Source organism: Oncorhynchus masou, chromosome 5 (genome assembly GCF_036934945.1).
Source record: "Oncorhynchus masou masou isolate Uvic2021 chromosome 5, UVic_Omas_1.1, whole genome shotgun sequence".
NCBI lineage: Eukaryota > Metazoa > Chordata > Actinopteri > Salmoniformes > Salmonidae > Oncorhynchus > Oncorhynchus masou.
Genome location: NC_088216.1, coordinates 22,604,311 through 22,628,838, shown reverse-complemented (window position 1 = coordinate 22,628,838; position 24,528 = coordinate 22,604,311). Strand labels below are relative to the sequence as shown.

Below are 24,528 nucleotides of genomic sequence, written 5' to 3'. Positions count from 1 at the left end.
GGGTTGAAACCCAAACAAAAAGAGTGATGAGTACCTTGATTTAATAACACACGCGCGCAATGATTAACACACGGGACGAGACCCATAATCCTCTGCGCAATCGACAAGTGCACGAAAGCCCAAAACACACAGCACAGGTACTCACACGCACCAATGGACATTGTAAGAATAACCAACAAAGACAATGGTGAACAAAGGGAATACTTATACAAGTACTAATCAAATGGGAATAGGGACCAGGTGTGCGTAATGACAGTTCCGGAGGGATCCGTGACAAAAGCCCTTTGTTTGGAAGCCTGTATGATGTATATAATATGAAATACTGTAGTACATTGTAACACAATCTGACCTTATTGGTGTACTATCTATATCTTGGTATAATATGATTTATTTGTGGGGGGGAAGTAAAGCAGACATTTTCATCACAGTTCATTACTCTCAAAACAGAAATATCCCTAAAAAGCATTTCCACTATATAGAACCAGGGCCTATTTTCTCAAAGTAATCCATAGACGTATTGATTGATGAGACATACATAGCTCAAATATGCTTTCTCTTTGTGATTCAATGCAATAAGACATTAACCTGACACCTGGCTTTAATGATAATTAACTACTAAACCCGGACTGAAAAGGAGAAGGGAAAAGCGTGACTTGGATAGCGACACAGCCCAAACTGCTGTGTTTTCTTTCCCTGCAACAGATTTGAATAGGAAAGAACAGCAGCGCATTTGTCACTGACAAAAATAACACCCTCTTTCCCCAGCTTAACTAGGAATCCTCCCCACCCCTCTTTCCCAAGTTGTAACTAGGAATCTCCCTGATAGTGATATGGATAAATTGTTTTTCATTAAAGCTAAAAAACAATGTTCCTTCAATTTATTGTTGTTTGCCGACCTTCAAATTTTGCCATTCATTGTCCTCACCGAGGGACTGTGAAGGGCCCCGTCTATTTCTCCCAGTGTCTTAGGGCTTTGTCACATGTCATTTAAATAGTTTCTAATGTCAGGTCTAATCATTTTTCATAATATTGTATTAAGCAACAGCATTTATTATGAGTAGAAATTGTATTTCACCTTGCATTTTTTTAAATCTTCTGTCAGATCCTTTCTCTCTGTCTCACCACTTAGAGGTGAAAGTAGAAATGCTAGAAGTCCTTGAAGGGTCTGGGGTGGATCTGTGTTTCTTCACCACTGAACAGGGAGACACTGAACATTTCTCAGCTCTCCAATAATAATTTAGGCGAATCCTTTTCAACCAGGCGTCCTTTATATTTACGGTAATACACTGCATATTAAGACCTATCTCTATTGAGGGCTTGTTGTATAGCTGCACTGTATATCCACTATATATATATATATCACTGCTGCATTTTTTGGAAGGTGTAATATTACACTTTATATGTTGAGAGTAAAAGGAATTGGAGAAGTCTGGAAATGTATTAACTGCCAAAGACGATGAATCTTTAACCCGCCTGATTTAATTTCCTGCACAGTAAATATTGTTTGCCATGTGACATGTTCAAGAATAAACCCTGTTCAAACATAATTTATCTTACAAAATATATAAAAATGTATTGGACAAATACCATAACCGGACTAAAAGCCTTCTCGTAACCCATCTCTCAGTAGATTTAATGAATTTCCTTTCAGAGATTGTTTATGTGGCTCATATGGATATGGAGATGTCCATCTGTTCCTGAATCAGTTTAACGGGCACTAAGTTCCACAAGGGGAGCTTACGTAACAGCCCACAGCATCGTCAATAACTTTCACATCATCAAATATACCATCGCATCGCCGGGTAATTAAGATTTTGCTCCATATCCACTTGCCAATTGATCACCAATGCGTCTCCCGGGAACAAAGGGGAGTGAGCTTGGTAAAAAAGCTTAGATCAATACAGGTTGGAGGGATAACCTCTGCATGTTATCTGCTGATGTTCAGCTAGTTGGTGGGAGTCCAGCAACCAGGCTAATCATCAAGAGAGGAGAGCGATAGCCATTGCTGTGTTGTCTGAGGGGCCTGCTGTTGGACGGTGCTCGAGCCATCTGATGACCACAAACAAGGGGAGGAGAGGAGGAGAGGATTTCTCACAGCAGATTAATCTTGTCAAACACAGATCAATGGTGGCCTATCTGTGAGTGAGTGCTCTGTAGGAAAGGTTTAAAAAGGCTAAATTCTGGTGAATTGGGACATCAATCGATTTACAATCATAGAAATAGAATGTCTATTCATTCTATGTCTATTCATTATATTTATATATTTAGAATGCTAGACTCTTCATTATTAGAAGTGGTTGTGAGTCAAACTGTGCAGAAGACCTCGAAATAAGGTTGAACATGCATAAGGGCAATTCATGATGGGTGTTTTCTTTACAAGCTTGAAGATAAATGTCAGCACCATCATTCAAATCTATAATCTGCTCTTAGAAAGGTCAAGCCTCTGGATTTGTTCCTTTAGACATCATGTGAGAATATAGTCGGTGACGTTAACAGAATCTTGTTGTGAGAAAAACAATCACTTGTCATGCTATATTCACGTGGGAGAAAAAACACCCTTGAGGCATTAAATACACAAATATATTGTCACAATGATTTAAGGGTCATTACTGCCTCATCTCAACAGATACAGAGATAATCCTCTTCGTGTTTTTCATGCCATACACACAGATGTTATGCTTGGCCACTGGAATGGGAAGAAAATGGCCCAGCTTATCCAGTAGAGAGTTGGGCTCATCCATCGATAATGAGATAAGAGATAAGGTGAGGAGCATTGTGGATCGGTGGAAGCCAGAGGTCAATAGTGGGCATCTGGTCATAATAGGATCTTGTTGCTAGCTTCTACTACAACGTAATTCCCAAACTTGGGTGAAGAAAGACTGAGGATCTTGCAGTTATCACCATGAATGGGAGATGATAAGGCCCTTGGCAGTAAATCTGTTGCCTGTCCACGTATCTTGTGTCTTTGGACTGGTTAGCCTATATCCCTGTACCTGGGGATTGTGCTTGATGGGCATACTCTACCTTCAACTAGACTATAGGCTCTATCACTAAGTCTGGCCGGTCAGTAGGAAAATAGTCACAGGGTCAGACCTAGATATTGCTGAGTCCAAGGCTGACACGGGTTAAGTCCATCAGCTCGGTATCCCACAAACTCTCTCTTTCCATGGAGGCATTTTCAGGGTCAGCGCTAGTGATCTACGAACTGATTTGACTCTCTTCGGGAGGCCAAGAAAGCCAGCTAGGGCCCTTCTCCCCTCACATTACCGACAGAGCAAAGTTTATTCATGGACGGTCTGCTAGTGAGGGACCTTAACATGACCCTTTTAAAGGTTTCAGTGGAGATTGAGACACGTGTGTTATAATGTGGAATAGATGGTCTGCTTCCCAAAGTAAAAAGAAACTTCGCTCAGAGAAGATGCAACTACTTTTTAAAATTAGTTTTGCTTCAGCGTTTATCTACAAACCAACAAGATTCTTTCTTCAATACGTTCTGTCTTTCTGGTCTTTGTGTTGTGTCATGGTAAATGTTCTGAGGCTTTAACTACAGTATGAGTAAGTGTTGCTTGGTAACAATCTTGAATTTACTTTCTAAGACCAGGCAAACTGCCAGTATAAGGCAATGTAAGCTAAATATGGTCATTAAACTTTGGTTATTTCACGAACTACAAAAACATTTCAATGCTTTGAAAGAAATGATTTATTCAAACCATATTTATTTGAGTCGACCATCTAACCTTAACATATGGTTTGATCAGAAAGAACAAATGGCGGCAGCAGAGAATGGACAACGGACATTTCAGTTCCACTTTAACTCAACTAAATGCAATTAAGTCCTTCTGAGTCTTAGTCATTACTGTGTTATTGAAAATCACTCTTCTGAAGTTTGTCTTACCTTTCTCTTGTTGGATGGACAGACATACAGGTAACTGAGCACCGTCTTAGATCCCACTTTGTCATTCATTCTCTCATAGGTGGAGCCATAGTCTGTTGATCTGTAAATGAAAGAAGTGTGTTTAGACTGAGAGAAATATATATATATATATATTTTATTTATTTACCTTTATTTAACATGGTAGGCTAGTTGAGAACAAGTTCTCATTTACAACTGTGACCTGACCAAGATAACGCAAAGCAGTGTGACACAAACAACAACACAGAGTTACACATGGAATAAACAAGCGTACAGTCAATAACACAATAGTGAAAATAAAGTCTATATACAGTGTGTGCAAATGGACTGAGGTGGTAAGACAATAAATAGGCCATAGTAGCAAGTAATTACAATTTAGCAAAAATAAAGACAGACAGGCTGTTCAATGTATAGACAGACAGACGTACGTACAGACTTATAGACAGCGGTTATGTCCCAACATCTGCTTCCAACCACAACTACCTCTTAAGGTAGGTTTATGACCTAATTGAATGATCTTGGCTTTGAACCATGTCATGTGAAATAGCCCCTGTTATTATACATCTTACAGTACTTGGCTTTCTCAACCCTATTACTACAGGAATCTAGAGTGCTCAAGTGCCTTTGATTCTATAACATGCAACCTAAATATACGACCATGTTGCACAGAGCAAAAAACATTCCTGTGTTATAACACCAGCATAATGGAAGAGGTTAATCAGTCATTGATAGGTGCTAATGGAAACACGCCGTTCACAGACGCCTGGGGGCCCAACACCTTTAGTAATTGATGACTACTTTGAAATGAAATGTGACGAATGCATAAACATGTGGATGTGCCCGGAATCCTGGAGGTTGGAAAAAATTAGCAATAGCTAACAGGCACGTGAACAGATATGGCTCTACCTGTGCAGAGCACATGCCCCTTTGCCCTTTCAGTCTCCAAAGTGCCCTTTTCAGTGGTAGTATAATTTTGCCCCTACCCAATTTTTGGTTGGTTTTATACAATTTTTGTTGTTCTTGTTCTTCAAAATTCAAAAGGCACTCGCACATCTGAGCAATCTTCATTGCAGTTGCATGGTAAAAGTTGAACAAGATGAAGGAAAAGGATACCGCACACTGCTCTTGATAGTATCACTAATCTTTAATAACCTTACATATCAGGCTTGCGGCCTTCGTCAGAGCTTTAAAAAAAAATAGCACCCTTTTATGTAGACCTATCCCCACCCACATCCGTTCCACGCATCGAAAGGGGTTGAAGGTGAAGGAAAAACAAATAAGTGCTACCAAATATAACATTATGCACTTCATAAATATTAGAATAAAGTGTATAAATAAGACGTATTAAACACATGTGTAAAACCACAATGAGGACATAGCAAGCTTTATCATTGGGTACATCGTACCAAAAACATCAGAGTAATCTTAAAGAGTGACATAATTCATGTTCAAATTCACAACATAACATACATAGGCATTTCATCATTAAGTCCTTTGGGAAATGGAGGGTGAAAATCCCAAAACATTCTCTTTTACTCAGATTATTATTAATATCACATCCCCTGTCTGATATCTTAACTTTTTCGATGCCACAACATCTAAAAGGTAGAAATGTCATCATTTAGGTCATTAACCTCTTGAAACTCTGGGGGCGCTATATCAGCATCACAAAAAGATGCTCGACTATGCATATAATTGATAGCTTTGGAAAGAAAACACTAACATTTCCAGAACTGCAAAGATATTCTCTGTGCGTGCCCTAGAACGTGAGCTACAGGCAAAACCAAGATGAAACGGCATCCAGGAAATCAGCAGGATTTTTGAGGCTCCGTTTTCCATTGTCTCCTTATATGGCTGTGAATGCGAGAGGAATGAGCCTGCCCTTTCTGTCGTTTCCCCAAGGTGTCTGCAGCATTGTGACGTATTTGTAGGCATATCATTGGAAGATTGACCATAAGAGACCACATTTACCAGGTGTCCGCCCGGTGTCCTGCGCCGAAATTGGTGCGCAAACCTCAGCTGCAAGTATTTTTCCATGGAATTCAGAGAAGAAAGCAGGCTTCCACAAACGATATATCAATGAAGAGATATGTGAAAAAACACCTTGAGGATTGATTCCAAACAACGTTTGCCATGTTTCGGTCGATATTATGGAGTTAATTCGGAAAAAGTTTGACGTTGTTGGTGACTGAATTTTCGGTTCGTTTCGGTAGCCAAATGTGATGTACAAAACGGAGCGATTTCTCCTACACAAAGATTCTTTCAGGAAAAACTGAACATTTGCTATGTAACTGAGCGTCTCCTCATTGAAAACATCCGAAGCTCTTCAAAGGTAAATGATTTTATTTATTTGGTTATCTGGTTTTTGTGAAAATGTTGCGTGCTAAATGCTACTCAAAATGCTAAGCTAGCTTAGCATACTCTTACACAAATTAGTGATTTGCTATGGTTCAAAAGCATATTTTTGAATCTGAGATGACAGTGTTGTTAAGAAAAGGCTAAGCTTGAGAGCAGGCGCATTATTTTCATTTTATTTGCGATTTTCAGAAATCGTTAACGTTACGTTATGCTAATGAGCTTGAGGCTATAACTGGATACAGGTTTTTTTTCATAGCCAAACGTGAACAAAACGGAGCGATTTGTCCTACACAAATAATATTTTTTTGAAAAACTGAACATTTGCTATCTAACTGAGAGTCTCCTCATTGAAAACATCTGAAGTTCTTCAAAGTTAAATGATTTTATTTGAATGATTTTCTTGTTTTTGTGAAAATGTTGCTGGCTGAATTCTAGGCTTATAGCTATGTTAGCGCTCAATACTCTTACACAAATGCTTGTTTAGCTATGGTTGAAAAGCATATTTTGAAAATCTGAGATGACAGTGTTGTTAACAAAAGTCTAAGCTTGAGAGCAAATATATTTATTTCATTTCATTTGCGATTTTCATGAATAGTTAACGTTGCGTTATGCTAATGAGCTTGAGGCTATAAATAGAATCCCGGATCCGGGATTGCGCGACGCAAGAAGTTAAAATGTACTGCGACTGGATAATCCCTGTAGCTTATCCTGATTGAACTTTTATGTTCACTTATTCTCTGTTTGAGAGAACAAGAGGTTTTACCTACATAGCAGAGCCCACATGGACATTTAATAATGTAAATAAAATGGGTGGTGGAGCACATAATAATGTTATTTGTTTGGAACTGTTTTCCTGTATGTGGGTGGCGGAAATATTCACACTTCATCATATTGTTGCACTGTGCACATCCTCTGCATTTATAGCTACCATTTGGAAGAGGGCGTAAAAACACCTGGCTGATTTTAATTTGTGGCTGGCAGTTGGCATGAACCAATATAGCGCGTAAATTGCGACCTCTCCAATACACAATAAGTGGTGTTTTTTAAAATTTAGCCTGCAAATCTGGGTCGATGATAAAATATGCCAGTGTTTCTTGACCGCATCTCCCACTTTTCGCGTTCAAAGTATATGTGGTTATAAACATTACAGAGTGTTCTTTAGCTTTAGCAGGTCTTTTTGCAGCAGTTCTTCTCATGTTTTTACCAATATCAAATTAAGAGCTTCATCCACACATTGTGGCGAATAGCCTCTTCTTAGAAACCTAATGCGCATCTCCTCTGCTTTTTCTAGATAATCCTCTGTGGAGTGGCATATCCGGCGCAGTATGAAAAACTGGCTTCTAAAGACAAAGGAATTGCCCGGTTGGAATATTATTGAAGATTTATGATAAAACATCCTAAAGATTGATTCTATACATCGTTTGACATGTTTCTACGAACTGTAATGGAACTGTTTTGACTTTTCGTCTGGACTAAGTGCCTGTGCCTTGTGAATTTGGATTTGTGAACTAAACGCGCCAACAAAAAGGAGGTATTTGGACATAAATGATGGACTTTATCGAACAAAACAAACATTTATTGTGGAAATGGGATTCCTGTGAGTGCATTTCGATGAAGATTATCAAAGGAAAGTGAATATTTATAATGCTATTTCTGACTTCTATTGACTCCACAATATGGCCGGTATCTGTCTGGCTTTTTTTGGTGGCTGAGCGCTGTACTCATATATACTCACAGATTTCATTCAAACAGTTTTAGAAACTTCAGAGTGTTTTCTACCCAAATCTACTAATTGTATGCATATTCTAGCTTTTAGGTCTGAGTAGCAGGCAGCTTACTCTGGGCACATTTTTATCCAAGCTACTCAATACTGCCCCCAGGTCCCAAAGAAGCCTCCCTTCCAAACAACCTCTATGACCTCAATTTAAGGCACTTCCGGTTGTCACAGGAAGCTGAAAGTGAACACATATCCTCATTGGGATAGGCAGAGCTCCGAAACCCACCCTAAAGGATTTGTCTGAACACAAAACCCCGAGGACTAACTATTCAGATTTTTGTTTTAGGTCTATGTCTGTTCAGTGAGTTCTCATTGGGAAACAATATTTCTTAAGCACTTGTTTTCGGTTCCTACCACTTCCACTGGATGTCACCAGTCTTTGGAATTTGGTAGAGGTTATTCCTTTGTGCAATGAAGAAGTACGGCCATCTAGGACCCGGGTGACACTGTTGAGAGTTGCGCAAGACTTGAAAAGTAGCTGTCATGATTTTCTGTAGGTGAAAGAGAGTCAGACCAAAATGCGGCGTGGCTATTGCGATCCATGTTTAATGAAACAGAAGTAAACACGAATCAAATACAAAACAAACAAACGTAACAAGAAAACCGAAACAGCCTAATACTGGTGCAAACTAGCACACGACAGACATAAGGACAATAAGGACAATCACCCACAAACCCCAAAACAGGCTACCTAAATATGGTTCCCAATCAGAGACAATGACTAACACCTGCCTCTGATTGAGAACCATATCAGGCCAAACACAGAAACAGACAAACTAGACACACAACATAGAATGCTCACTCAGATCACACCGTGACCAAACAAAACATATAAACATACAAAGCAAACTATGGTCAGGGTGTGACAGTAGCATTGGTTTGTTTTCTCTGTAATGAACACAGATAGATCCGTCTTCAATTTGAACGATTCATAACGTTTAAAAATACCTAAAATTGTATCACAAAAGTAGTTTGAAATGTTTTGGCAAAGTTTACAGGCAACTTTGAGATATTTTGTCGTGCCATTGCGCAAATTGGAAGCTGTTTTTTTCCTGGATCAAACGCACCAAATAAATGGACATTTTGGATATATATGGACGGAATTAATCAAACAAAAGGACCAATTGTGATGTTTATGGAACATATTGGAGTGCCAACACTCGCTCAGGTAAGGCATGGATAAGGCATGTTTTATATTTTATTTATTTAATTAAAAGTTAAAGTTAATTCTAAACTCAAAAGGCACTCGCACATCTGAGCAATCTTTTTTGCAGGTGCATGGTAACAGTTGAACAAGATGAAGGTTAAAGGAAACCACACACTGCTCTTGATAGTATCATTGATCTTTAAAAAGCTTACGTATCAGCTTCACGGCCTTTGTCAGAGCTTTTGCGAGTTTTTTTAGACTATGAAAAACATAAAGTAAAAATTCAAAGACAACTCAGCAATGAACATTTCTATAGAAAACTGAGTGTTGATCCCACACAAGTGTTCTAAAGGGAAATATGCTCTAATCTGGAGCAAGCCCTATTAAAGCACCTTATCTCAAACCCTGAATATGAATATCTTTGCTGCAAATGTGCCATACGTCCATGCCTGTACATTTTCCGAAATTACAGAAACCTAAAACACAACAAAGTAATTATCCAGACAGACCAGGGGTTGCAGAAATAGGCTCAATGCTAGAGCCGTTGAAAACTCTGTAAACTATTTTATTAAAACTCATGTGCAAGCATTGCCATCATATGTAAAGGATTCTATAGACTTCATAAACAAGATCTCATCAATAACGGGTATAATCAAAAAGGCTTTACTGCAAAAGCAAACCATGCAATTATCTGAGGACAGCACCCCATCAAACAAACACAGACAATCATATTTCATCCTGCCAGGCACGACACAAAACTCAGAAATAACGATATAATTCATGTCTTACCTTTCAAGAGCATCTCTATTGGCACTCCAATATGTCCGATAAACATCAAAAATGGTCCTTTTGTTCAATTAATTCCGTCGTTATATCTCCAAAATTTGATCCAGAAAAAAACGGTTCCAATTCACGCAACATGGCCACAAAATATCTTAAAAGTTACCTGTAATCTTTGTCCAAACATTTCAAACAACTTTCCTAATACAACATTAGGTATTTAACGTACATAATCAATCACATTTAAGACGGGATAAACTGCGTTCAATAGCGGATAAAACCAAGGTGGAGAGATTTCAGGTCGCGCGCCCCAATCATGTCAGTACACTAGACTCGACCCTCGTTCTGAACAGCCCTACTTCTTCATTTGTCAAAGGATAAACATCAACCAATTTCAAAAGACTGTTGACATCCAGTGGAAGCAATAGGAACTGCAAGCAAGTGCCTTAGAAATCTAGAAATTCCTGGATGGTTTGTCCTCGGGGTTTCGCCTGCCATATAAGTTATGTTATACTCAGACATCATTCAAACAGTTTTAGAACCTTCACGTCTTGAATTTTGACCAATGACCAGTCATCAGCAATGGAGCACAAAGGTGGGTGCACATATCCAAATTAGTGACCAAAATGAATGTGCATAATGTATTACATTTTTTGCCTGATAAAAACAGAGTAGACCTACGTTTATCATCCATATAAAATACAGTTTATTGATCTACTACTGACTCATCTTTTCCACAACAGGCTACCTGATGATTTGATTGATCTAATTTCATATTTCAGAAAGGCCTAGTTTGGGTGCCTATTGACAATAAACATAATTTACCAAACATTAGGAACACCTTCCGAATATTGAGTTGCATCTCCCCCTTACAACAGCCTTAATTCGTTGGGGGATGAACTCTAAAATGTGTCAAAAGGTTCCACAGGGATGCTGGCCCATGTTGACTCCAATGATTCCCACAGTTTTGTCAAGTTGGCTTGATGTCCTTTGGGGGCTGGACTATTATTGATACACCTTGGAAACTGATGAGCTTGAAAAACCAAGCTGCGTTGCAGTTTTTGACACAAACCGGTGAGTCTGTGTCCTACAACTGTACCATACCCTATTGAAAGGCACCTATATTTTATGTTTTGCCCATTCACCATCTGAATAACACACATATACAATCTCAATTGTCTCATGGCTTAACAATCCTTTTTTTAACCTGTCTCCTCCCCTTCATCTACACTGATTGAAGTTGATTTAACAAGTGACATCAATAAGGGATAATATATTTCACCTGGATTCACCTGGTCAATCTATGTCATGGAAAAAGGAGTTGTTTTTAACATTTTGTATACTCAGTGTATGACTAAAGATAAACAGCTGTAACTTAGCACTGCTTTCAATATTATGGGATGAAGATTTAAGATTTTGGGCAATTTATTATGATCTTTGTGAGGAAGAAACCCGGCTGGCAACTAGCACTCTGCAAGCGTGCTGCCCTCCAAAGTGATGGCACGGTGCAGACACAACATGCTTTCCATATGATCCTGCAACCTCTATTAAAAATAGGCCATATGATTTTGCTTGCTCTGGACTCCAGAGAAGTGACATGATATATCCCAAGTTGATATTGGCTGCTAACACATGAATGATTTTCACTTTCACTAAATGCATGTGTAAAAGTTCATTTCAGATTATTTCTGTAACCTCTCTTGTGTTTTCAAAATGCATCACCGTTTAAGGCTGAATAGACAGGGTACATTTTTGCACTTATTGTGTATGCAGTGTAGCCTAGTGGTTAGAGTGTTGGACTAGTAACTGAAAGGTTGCAAGTTCAAATCCCTGAGCTGACAAGGTACAAATCTGTCATTCTGCCCCTGAACAGGCAGTTAACCCACTGTTCCTAGGCTGTCTTTGAAAATAAGAATTTGTTCTTAACTGACTTGCCTAGTAATAAAAAATTGTTCACATGAGCCTAAGAATAGCTACCATGTCCCTGTGATTACCTAATTATTTGTGTCTGAAGACTGTGTCACGTTCTGACCTTTATTTCTGTTGATTTTGTCATTATTTAGTATGGTCAGGGCGTGAGTTGGGGTGGGCAGTCTATGTTTGGTTTTCTATGATTTTGGGATTTCTATGTTCCGGTCTAGTATGGTTCTCAATCAGAGGCAGGTGTCATTAGTTCTCTCTGATTGAGAATAATACTTAGGTAGCCTGGGTTGCACTGTTTGTTTGTGGGTGATTGTCTAGGTTAGTTGCTTGTGTCAGCACATGTCTAGGTTAGTTGCTTGTGTCAGCACAGGTCTCATTTATAGCTTCATGGTCGTTATTTGTTAATTGTTTTTGTATTCAGTGTTCACTACTTTCTCTAATTAAATATTCATCATGAACACATACCACGCCGCATTTTGGTCCTCCGATCCTTCTCGCCTCTCCTTTTCAGATAAAGAGGAGACGACGTGACAGACTGCAAAAAGTCCACACCCACTCAGCATTAACCTGTTGAGTGTAGGGGGCAGTTTGTATGAAATACAAACCCAAATTAACCTCTTGAAACTCTGGGGGCGCAATTTCATTTTTGGATGAAAAACGTTCCCGTTTTAAACAAGATATTTTGTCACAAAAAGATGCTCGACTATGCATATAATTGATAGCTATGGAAAGAAAACACTCTGAATTTTCCAGAACTGCAAAGATATTGTCTGTGGGTGCCCTAGAACGTGAGCTACAGGCAAAACCAAGATGAAATGGCAACCAGGAAATCAGCAGGATTTTTGAGGCTCCGTTTTCCATTGTCTCCTTATATGGCTGTGAATGCGAGAGGAATGAGCCTGCCCTTTCTGTCGTTTCCCCAAGGTGTCTGCAGCATTGTGACGTATTTGTAGGCATATCATTGGAAGATTGACCATAAGAGACTACATTTTCCAGGTGTCCGCCCGGTGTCCTCCGTCGAAATTGGTGCGTCATTTTCAGCTGCTGGTATTTTTCCATGCGATTCTGAAGGGAAAGCAGGATTCCACAAACTGCATATCAATGAAGAGATATGTGAAAAAACACCTTGAGGATTTATTCTGAACAACGTTTGCCATGTTTCGGTCGATATTATGGAGTTAATTCGGAAAAAGTTTGACGTTTTGGTGACTGAATTTTCGGTTCGTTTCGGTAGCCAAATGTGATGTACAAAGCGGAGCGATTTCTCCTACACAAAGATTCTTTCAGGAAAAACTGAACATTTGCTATGTAACTGAGAGTCTCCTCATTGAAAACATCCGAAGCTCTTCAAAGGTAAATCATTTTATTTATTTGGTTATCTGGTTTTTGTGAAAATGTTGCGTGCTAAATGCTACGCAAAATGCTAAGCTAGCTTGCAATACTCTTACACAAATGATTGATTTGCTATGGTTCAAAAGCATATTTTGAAAATCTGAGATGACAGTGTTGTTAAGAAAAGGCTAAGCTTGAGAGCAGGCGCATTATTTTCATTTTATTTGCGATTTTCAGAAATCGTTAACGTTGCGTTATGCTAATGAGCCTGAGGCTTTATTCACGATCCCGGATCCGGGATGGGGAGTATCAAGAGTTAAACTGACTATTTCTCAGGCTCAGAAGCTAGAATATGCATATAATTGTCATATTAGGGTAGAAAACACTCTAAAGTTTCCAAAACTGTCAAAATGTTGTCTGTGAGTATAACAGAACTGATATTGCAGGCGTAAACCTGAGGAAAATCCAACCAGGAAGTGGCTCTTATTTTAAAGCTACCTGTTCCATTGCATGCCTTCCCTCCATTTAAAGGGATATCACCCAGATTCATTTCCCTATGGCTTCCACATGGTGTGAACAGTCTTTAGACATAGTTTCAGCCTTTTATTCTGAAAAATGAGCAGGAATGATCACATCGCGTCAGTGGATGGCTGGGTGCGAGCAGAGTTTTGCATGCGCCAACAGCTTGGAGCAGACATATTCTCTCTCTCTCCTATTGAAATAGCTACGGTCCGGTTGAAATATTATCGATTATTTATTGTAAAAACAACCTGAGGATTGATTATTAAAAAAACGTTTGACTTTACTATTTGGAATTTACGTCTGTAAATTGTGGATTTCTGAACATAACGCGCCAACCAAATGGAGGTATTTTGGATGTAAAAATAATCTTTATAGAACAAAAGGAACATTTATTGTGTAACTGGGAGTCTCGTGAGTGCAAACATCTGAAGATCATCAAAAGTAAGCGATTCATTTTATTGCTTTTCTGACTTTCATGACCAATCTACTTTGCTGCTAGCTGTTTGTAATGTTTTGTCTGCTGAGAGAGATGTCCTCACATAAACACTTAGTTTGCTTTAGCTATAAAGCTTTTTTGAAATCTGCCACGCCAGGTGGATTAACAGCAAGCTATGCTGTGTTTTGCTATATTGCACTTGTGATTTCATGAAAATTAAATATTTTTAATAATTTAATTTGAATTTGGCACTCTACAATTCAGCGGATGTTGACGAAAATAATCCCGCTAATGGGTGCGCCAAGAAGTTAACCCCCTTCGGATGTGCGGTGCAACTTACAGTATGCGTGTGGAAAGACGAATGGGAACGTATTCTTATTTTATAGCTCTTCAGGGTTTTTTTCTTCTAATGGCGTAGTCGGCAGAGAGTAGTGCAGTTCCGCCAGTAATACAGTTTCGATTGAAATTACAATAAGATCTTTCTTCATTCCAGTTCATTCCTGAGTGCCGGGGAGAGACGGTCACGATGATTACAAAGTAGAATAACGAGAGAGAAAGAAACTGCATGAGAGCATGCAGACAGCTTCTACAGGATATTTAAAAATAGTTGAAGAATTGAACGGGTGATTGGAGAGGGAAATATTATGTGGAACGGGCCTCTGAACACTGGGAAGCTCCCAAGGGCTACGTTATATCGTTGGAGCCTTCTCATGTCCGCAGCAAGCAGGGACATTACAGACCTGACACAGACTGCTGCCTCCCTGAGTGGCTTTTCAAGTATAAACTGAAGAGATATATAGCTGTTGTATTGTATGAAGGCTATGCATACATTTTACTTTTCACCTCTTAGTTCTATCCTCAAGTACTAAGGCTCTGGTGTGAGAGTGTCACAGACAGACTACAATCAGACAGAAATGCATTTAATCAAACCTCCAAACCATAACACATATGCTTCCTACAGTTAATCTGATTTCTGAGGTGCCTTTTTTGTTAATCGAAAACCTAGAATGACTACATATTCATGAGTGTCTGTGGGGAAGGAAGCTGTACTCATAATTAGCATTACATTGCCGTCTTTAAACCTGGCTACACCATCAAACAATAGGCACTTCTCCTTATACAGTAATTTCTTCCTCATCAGCCCCTGTCTACCGAGATGGTTGTTTATCTGGTGTTTGGTGTTTCTGTCTAGGTTATGGTCTGAATACAATGTGTTGAGGGACAGTGAGAAAGAGAGAGCCAAAGGCACTGTTGCAAATGAAGGGAGATTCTGAGAAAAAGACAAAACGTCATTTGCCTTCAAAATATCAATTTTGAGCGAAACATAGCTGAATTTTCTTCCGCAGCTCAGTAGAGAGTTAATAGTCACTCTTGCGATTGGAGTAGCAAGCCGTTCATGATATATCACATCACTTCCCAGGCATCTGAAACAAATGCGGGTTTGGCTTGCTGATAGAAGATAGCAGCAGTCTGAAATATTAATTGACTATCAGAGAAGTTATAAGGTACTGCAGTAGTTGCACTGTCTGCTGTTGTTGTGTCCAACGCTGGTCCGACCATTCTGATTCCACACTCCAAGACTGCTTCCATCACGTGGACTGGGATATGTTTCGTATTGCATCAGACAACAACATTGACGAATACGCTGATTCGGTGTGCAAGTTCATTAGAATGTGCGTTGAAGATGTCGTTCCCATAGCAACGATTAAAACATTCCCAAACCAGAAACCGTGGATTGATGGCAGCATTCGAGTGAAACTGAAAGCGCGAACCACTGCTTTTAATCAGGGCAAGGTGACCGGAAACATGACCGAATACAAACAGTGCAGCTATTCCCTCCGCAAGGCAATCAAACAAGCTAAGCGTCAGTATAGAGACAAAGTAGAATCTCAATTCAACGGCTCAGACACAAGAGGTATGTGGCAGGGTCTACAGTCAATCACGTATTACAAAAAGAAAACCAGCCCCGTCACGGACCAGGATGTCTTGCTCCCAGGCAGACTAAATAACTTTTTTGCCCGCTTTGAGGACAATACAGTGCCACTGACACGGCCTGCAACGAAAACATGCGGACTCTTCTTCACTGCAGCCGAGGTGAGTAAAACATTTAAACGTGTTAACGCTCGCAAGGCTGCAGGCCCAGACGGCATCCCCAGCCGCGCCCTCAGAGCATGTGCAGACCAGCTGGCTGGTGTGTTTACGGACATATTCAATCAATCCCTATACCAGTCTGCTGTTCCCACATGCTTCAAGAGGGCCACCTTTGTTCCTGTTCCCAAGAAAGCTGAGGTAACTGAGCTAAATGAAAACTGCCCCGTAGCACTCACTTCTGTCATCATGAAGTGCTTTGAGAGACTAGTCAAGGACCATATCACCTCCACCCTACCTGACACCCTAGACCCACTCCAATTTGCTTACCGCCCAAATAGGTCCACAGACGATGCAATCTCAACCACATTGCACACTGCCCTAACCCATCTGGACAAGAGGAATACCTATGTGAGAATGCTGTTCATCGACTACAGCTCGGCATTTAACACCATAGTACCCTCCAAGCTCGTCATCAAGCTCGAGACCCTGGGTCTCGACCCCGCCCTGTGCAACTGCGTACTGGACTTCCTGAGCCCTCTCCTGTACTCCCTGTTCACCCACGACTGCGTGGCCACACACGCCTCCAACTCAATCATCAAGTTTGCGAACGACACAACAGTGGTAGGCTTGATTACCAACAACGACGAGACGGCCTACAGGGAGGAGGTGAGGGCCCTCGGAGTGTGGTGTCAGGAAAATAACCTCACACTCAACGTCAACAAAGCTAAGGAGATTATTGTGGACTTCAGGAAACAGCAGAGGGAACACTCCCCTATCCACATCGATGGAACAGTAGTGGAGAGGGTAGTAAGTTTTAAGTTCCTCGGCATACACATCACAGACAAACTGTATTGGTCCACCCACACAGACAGCACTGTGAAGAAGGCGCAGCAGCGCCTCTTCAACCTCAGGAGGCTGAAGAAGTTCGGCTTGTCACCAAAAGCACTCACAAACTTCTACAGATGCACAATCGAGAGCATCCTGGCGGGCTGTATCACCGCCTGGTACGGCAACTGCTCCGCCCACAACCGTAAGGCTCTCCAGAGGGTAGTGAGGTCTGCACAACGCATCACCGGGGGCAAACTACCTGCCCTCCAGGACACCTCCTCCACCCGATGTTACAGGAAGGCCATAAAGATCATCAAGGACAACAACCACCCGAGCCACTGCCTGTTCACCCCTCTATCATCCAGAAGGCGAGGTCAGTACAGGTGCACCAAAGCTGGGACCGAGAGACTGAAAAACAGCGTCTATCTCAAGGCCATCAGACTGTTAAACAGCCAACACTAACATTGAGTGGATGCTGCCAACACACTGACTCAACTCCAGCCACTTTAATAATGGGAATTGATGGGAAATGATGTAAAATATATCACTAGCCACTTTAACCTCTTACATCTATGGGGGCGCTATTTCATTTTTGGATGAAAAACGTTCCCGTTTTAAACAAGATATTTTGTCACAAAAAGATGCTCGACTATGCATATAATTGATAGCATTCGAAAGAAAACACTCTGACGTGTCCAGAAATACCAAGATATTCTCTGTGCGTGCCCTAGAACGTGAGCTTCAGGCAAAACCAAGATGAGATGGCATCCAGGAAATGACAAGGATTTTTGAGGCTCTGTTTTCCATTGTGTCCTTATATGGCTGTGAATGCGAGAGGAATGAGCCTGCCCTTTCTGTCGTTTCCCCAAGGTGTCTGCAGCATTGTGACGTATTTGTAGGCAGATCATTGGAAGATTGACCATAAGAGACCACATTTACCAGGTGTCCGCCCGGTGTCCTGCGCCGAAATTGGTGCGCAAAAGTCACCTGCAAGTATTTTTCCATGGGGTACAGAGAGGAAAGCAAGCTTCCACGAACTGCATATCAATGAAGAGATATGTGAAAAAACACCTTGAGGATTGATTCCAAACAACGTTTGCCATGTTTCGGTCGATATTATGTAGTTAATCCGGAAAAAGTTTTACGTTGTAGGTGACTGAATTTTCGGTTCGTTTCGGTAGCCAGACGCAATGTAGAAAACGGAACGATTTCTCCTACACACAGACGCTTTCAGGAAAAACTGCGCATTTGGTATGTAACTGAGAGTCTCCTCATTGAAAACATCAGAAGCTCTTCAAAGGTAAATGATTTTATTTATTTGGTTATCTGGTTTTTGTGAAAATGTTGCGTGCTAAATGCTACTCAAAATGCTATGCTAGCTTTGCATACTCTTACACAAATTAGTCAATTTCTATGGTTCAAAAGCATATTTTGAAAATCTGAGATGACAGTGTTGTTAAGAAAAGGCTAAGCTTGAGAGCAGATGCATTATTTTCATTTTATTTGCGATTTTCAGAAATCGTTAACGTTGCGTTATGCTAATGAGCCTGAGGCTTTAGTCACAAACCCGGATCCGGGATGGGGAGTTTCAAGAAGTTAAACAATGCTACCTAATATAATGTTTACATACCCTACATTATTCATCTCATATGTATACGTATATACTGTACTCTATATCATCTACCGCATCTTTATGTAATACATGTATCACTAGCCACTTTAACTTTGCCACTTTGTTTACATACTCATCTCATATGTATATACTGTACTCAAGACCATCTACTGTATCTTGCCTATGCTGCTCTGTACCATCACTCATTCATATATCTTTATGTACATATTCTTTATCCCCTTACACTTGTGTGTATAAGACAGTAGTTTTGGAATTGTTAGTTAGATTACTTCTTGGTTATTACTGCATTGTCGGAACTAGAAGCACAAGCATTCCGCTAAACTCGCATTAACATCTGCTAACCATGTGTATGTGACAAATAAAATTAGATTTTATTAAGCAAATTGGAGTGGGTCTAGGGTTTCAGGTCGGGTGGAGGTGATATGGTCCGTGACTAGTCTCTCAAAGCAATTCATGATGACAGAAGTGAGTGCTACGGGGCGATAGTCATTTAGCTCAGTTACCTTCGCTTTCTTGGGAACAGGAACAATGGTGGCCCTCTTGAAGCATGTGGGAACAGCAGACTGGGATAAGGATTGATTGAATATGTCCGTAAACACACCAGCCAGTTGGTCTGCGCATGCTCTGTGGACGTGGCTGGGGATGCCGTCTGGGCCGGCAGCCTTGCGAGTGGGTTAACACTTTTAAATGTTTTACTCGGGTTGGCTGCAGTGAAGGAGAGCCCGCAGGTTTTGGTAGCGGGCCGTGTCAGTGGCACTGTGTTGTCCTTAAAGCGAGCTGGGAGCAAGACATCGTGGTCCGCGACAGGGATGGCTTTCCTTTTGTAGTCCGTGATTGACTGTAGACACTGCCACATACCTCTCATGTCTAAGCTGTTGAATTGCGACTCTACTTTGTCTCTATACTGATGCTTAGCTTGTTTGATTGCCTTGCGGAGTGAATAGCTACACTATTTGTATTCGGTCATGTTTTCAGTCACCTTGCCCTGATTAAAAGCCGTGTCCCACTGGCTCCAGGTCATCTACAAGTCCATGCTAGGTAAAGCTAATGCCATCAATCCACGGTTTCTGGTTGGGGAGTTTTTTTATAGACGCTGTGGGCACAACATCACCGATGCACTTGCTAATAAACTCGCTCACCGAATCAGTGTATTCATCAATGTTATTGTCCAATGCTATGCGGAACATATCCCAGTCCACGTGATCAAAGCAATCTTGAAGCGTGGAATCCGATTGGTCGGACCAGGGTTGAACAGACCTGAGTACGGGCGATTCCTGTTTTAGTTTCTGTCTATAGGCTGGGAGCAACAAAATGGAGTTGTGGTCAGATTTTCCAAAAGGAGGGCGTGGGAGGGCATTATATGCACTGCGGAAATTAGAATAACAATGATTAAGGGTTTTGTCGGTGCGGGTTGTGCATTCAATATGCTAATATCATTTAGGGAGCCTTGTTTTCAGATTAGCCTTGTTAGAATCCCCAGCTACAATAAATTCAGCCTCAAGATATGTGGTTTCCAGTTTACATAGAGTCAAATTAAGTTATTTCAGGGCCATCGATGTGTCTGATTGGGGCGGGATATACACGACCTACAACCTAATTTTGACCAAAATTAACCTGAGTGATTACTGCTTCCAAGGATGTATTTTTCCAAGCTATATGGAGGGTGCTCTAGCCAACAAACAGCAGAGACCTGAGGACACCATTCCAACCTGGAACTGAGCCAAATACAAATTCAATTAGCACTAAGGTGGGAACTAAAAGGCCTTTGGGCCCAAAAGTGTCAGGCGTCTTTGAAGCGTCCTCTGAAGCTCACTCCTGCTGTTCAAAGACCATTCACTTTCATGTTCTCAGATCTCGGAGATCACTGCCACATTGTCTGCATCCGTAATTGGTCTGCGGGCAGACGACCACCCGTCATCACTGTCAAACGATCCCTTAAACACTTCAGAGAACAGGCCTTTCTAATCGACCTGGCAGGGGTATCCTGGAATGACATTGACCTCATCCCGTCAGTAGAGGATGCCTGGTTATTAATAAATAAATACAGGCAGTTAGGAAAGCTAAGGCAAGCATTTTCAAACAGAAATGTGAATCCTGTAGTACAAACTCAAAAAAGTTATAGGACACTGTGAAGTCCATGGAGAATAAGAGCACCTCCTCCCAGCTGCCCACTGCACTGAGGCTAGGAAACACTGTCATCACGGCTGGCCATGCTGGCCATGCTTTCAAACTGGCTACTCCTACCCTGGTCAACTGCCCGGCAACCTCCACAGCAACCCGTCCAAGCCCCCACCATTTCTCCTTTTCCCAAATCCAGATAGCTGATGTTCTGAAAGAGCTGCAAATCTGGACCCCTACAACTCAGCCGGGTTAGATAATCTGGACCCTGTCCTTCTAAAATTATCTGCCAAAATTGTTGCAACCCCTGTTACTAGCCTGTTCAACCTCTCTTTTGTATCGTCTGAGATTCCCAAAGATTAGAAAGCTGCCGTGGTCATCCCCCTCTTCGAAGGGGGAGACACCCTGGACCCAAACTGTTACATACCTATATCCATCCTGCCCTGCCTATCTAGGGTCTTCGAAAGCCAAGTCAACAAACAGATCACTGACCATCTCGAATCCCACCGTACCTTCTCCGCTGTGCAATCTGGTTTCCGAGCCAGTCATGGGTGCACCTCAGCCAAGCTAAAGGTACTAAACGATATCATAACCGCCATCGATAAAAGACAGTACTGTGCAGCCGTCTTCATCGACCTGGCCAAGGCTTTCAACTCTGTCAATCACCATATTCTTATCGGCAGACTCAGTAGCCTCGGTTTTTCTAATGACTGCCTTGCCTGGTTCTCCAACTACTTTGCAGACAGAGTTCAGTGTGTCAAATCGGAGGGCATGTTGTCCGGTCCTCTGGCAGTCTCTATGAGGGTACCACAGGGTTCAATTCTAGGGGCCGACTCTTTTCTCTGTATATATCAATGTTGTTGCTCTTGCTGCGGGCGATTCCCTGATCCACCTCTACACAGATGACATCATTCTGTATACTCCTGGCCCTTCCTTGGACACTGTGCTATCTAACCTCCAAACGAGCTTCAATGCCATACAACACTCCTTCCGTGGCCTCCAACTGCTCTTAAACGCTAGTAAAACCAAATGCATGCTTTTCAACCATTCGCTGCCTGCACTCGCACGCCCAACTAGCATCACCACCCTGGATGGTTCCGACCTAGAATATGTGGACATCTATAAGTACCTAGGTGTCTGACTAGACTGTAAACACTCCTCATATCAAACATCTCCAATCCAAAATCAAATCTAGAATCGGCTTTCTATTTCGCAACAAAGCCTCCTTCACTCACGCAACCAAACTTACCCTAGTAAAACTGACTATCCTACCGATCCTCGACTTCGGCGATGTCATCTACAAAATGGCTTCCAATACTCTACTCAGCAAACTGGATGCAGTTTATCACAGTGCCATCCGCTTTGTTACTAAAGCACCTTATACCACCCACCACTGCGACCTGTATGCTCTAGTCGGCTGGCCCTCGCTACATATTCGTCGCCAGACCCACTGGCTCCAGGTCATCTACAAGTCCATGCTAGGTAAAGCTCCACTTTATCTCAGTTCACTGGTCACGATGGCAACACCCACCCATAGCACGCGCTCAAGCAGGTGTATCTCACTGATCATCCCCAAAGCCAACACCTCATTTGGCCGCCTTTCCTTCCAGTTCTTTGCTGCCTGTGACTGGAACGAATTGCAAAAATCGATAAAGTTGGAGACTTTTATCTCCCTCACCAACTTTAAACATCTGCTATCTGACCAGCTAACTGATCGCTGCAGCTGTACAGAGTCCATCGGTAAATGCCCACCCAATTTACCGACCTCATCCCCATACTGTTTATATTTATTTACTTTTCTACTCTTTTGCACACCAGTATCTCTACCTGCACATGACCATCTGAACATTTATCACTCCAGTGTTAATCTGCTAAATTGTAATTATTCGCCTACCTCCTCATGCCTTTTGCACACAATATATAGAGACTATTTTTTTTATAAAAAAATAAAATAAATTCTGCTGTGTTATTGACTTGTTTATTGTTTACTCCATGTGTCACTCTGTGTTGCTGTCTGTTCACACTGCTATGCTTTATCTTGGCCAGGTCGCAGTTGTAAATGAGAACTTGTTCTCAACTAGCCTACCTGGTTATATAAAGGTGAAAGAAAAAAAAGAAAAAAAGAAGATTACGGAGACGTAATTTATAGATCGTCAGGTAAGGGTACTGTTCTTTACTTTTTGGCCATCAGATTTATTACCGGTACTCCTTATAGGACACATCACTGCACTCTACACACCTCTGTAAACTGATCATCTCTATACCTGTCGCTAGACCCACTGGTTGATGCTTATTTATAAAGCCCTTTTAGGCCTCATTCCCATTCTGAGATATCTACTGCAGCAATCATCCTCCACATACAACACTTGTTCTGCCAGTCACATTCTGTTCAATGTCCCCAAAGCGCACACATCCCTGGGACGCTCCTCTTTTCAGTTTGCTGCAGCTAGCGACTGGAACGAGCTGCAACAAACACTTAAACTGGACAGTTTTATCTCGATCTCTTCATTTAAAAAATCAGTCATGGACACTCTTACTGACAGTTGTGGCTGCTATGTTTGATGTATTGTTGTTTCTACCTTCTTGACCGTTGTGCTGTTGACTATGCCCAATAATGTTTGTACCATGTTTTGTGCTGCTACCATGTTGTTATGTTGTGTTGCTACCATGCTGTGTTGTCATGTGTTGCAGCCTTGCCATGTGTAGTCCACTCGTCATTCCAATCTCCTTTGCATTAGCGTAGCCTCTTCTGTACCCTGTTAACTATGTGTCTATCTATCCCTGTTCTCTCCTCTCTGCACAGACCATACAAACGCTCCACACCGCGTGGCCGCGGCCACCCTAATCTGGTGGTCCCAGCGCGCACGACCCACGTGGAGTTCCTGGTCTCCGGTAGCCTCTGGAACTGCCGATCTGCGGCCAACAAGGCAGAGTTCATCTCAGCCTATGCCTCCCTCCAGTCCCTCGACTTCCTGGCACTGACGGAAACATGGATCACCACAGATAACACTGCTACTCCTACTGCTCTCTCTTCGTCCGCCCACGTGTTCTCGCACACCCCGAGAGCTTCTGGTCAGCGGGGTGGTGGCACCGGGATCCTCATCTCTCCCAAGTGGTCATTCTCTCTCTCTCCCCTTACCCATCTATCTATCGCCTCCTTTGAATTCCATGCTGTCACAGTTACCAGCCCTTTCAAGCTTAACATCCTTATCATTTATCGCCCTCCAGGTTCCCTCGGAGAGTTCATCAATGAGCTTGATGCCTTGATAAGCTCCTTTCCTGAGGACGGCTCACCTCTCACAGTCCTGGGCGACTTTAACCTCCCCACGTCTACCTTTGACTCATTCCTCTCTGCCTCCTTCTTTCCACTCCTCTCCTCTTTTGACCTCACCCTCTCACCTTCCCCCCTACTCACAAGGCAGGCAATACGCTCGACCTCATCTTTACTAGATGCTGTTCTTCCACTAACCTCACTGCAACTCCCCTCCAAGTCTCCGACCACTACCTTGTATCCTTTTCCCTCTCGCTCTCATCCAACACTTCCCACACTGCCCCTACTCGGATGGTATCGCGCCGTCCCAACCTTCGCTCTCTCTCCCCCGCTACTCTTTCCTCTTCCATCCTATCATCTCTTCCCTCTGCTCATACCTTCTCCAACCTTTCTCCTGAT

General features: G+C 41.8%; 1 protein-coding gene across 1 annotated transcript in view; it reads right to left on the bottom strand.

Moving 5' to 3' along the window:
• The window catches only part of LOC135537176 (VPS10 domain-containing receptor SorCS3-like), a 225,431-nt gene that overhangs the window by 74,301 nt on the left and 126,602 nt on the right, over positions 1-24,528 (bottom strand). The window contains exon 3 of the mRNA XM_064963385.1: positions 3,896-3,995. Coding sequence (XP_064819457.1) covers positions 3,896-3,995 — 100 coding nt within the window. The remainder of the gene's footprint in view (positions 1-3,895; positions 3,996-24,528) is intronic.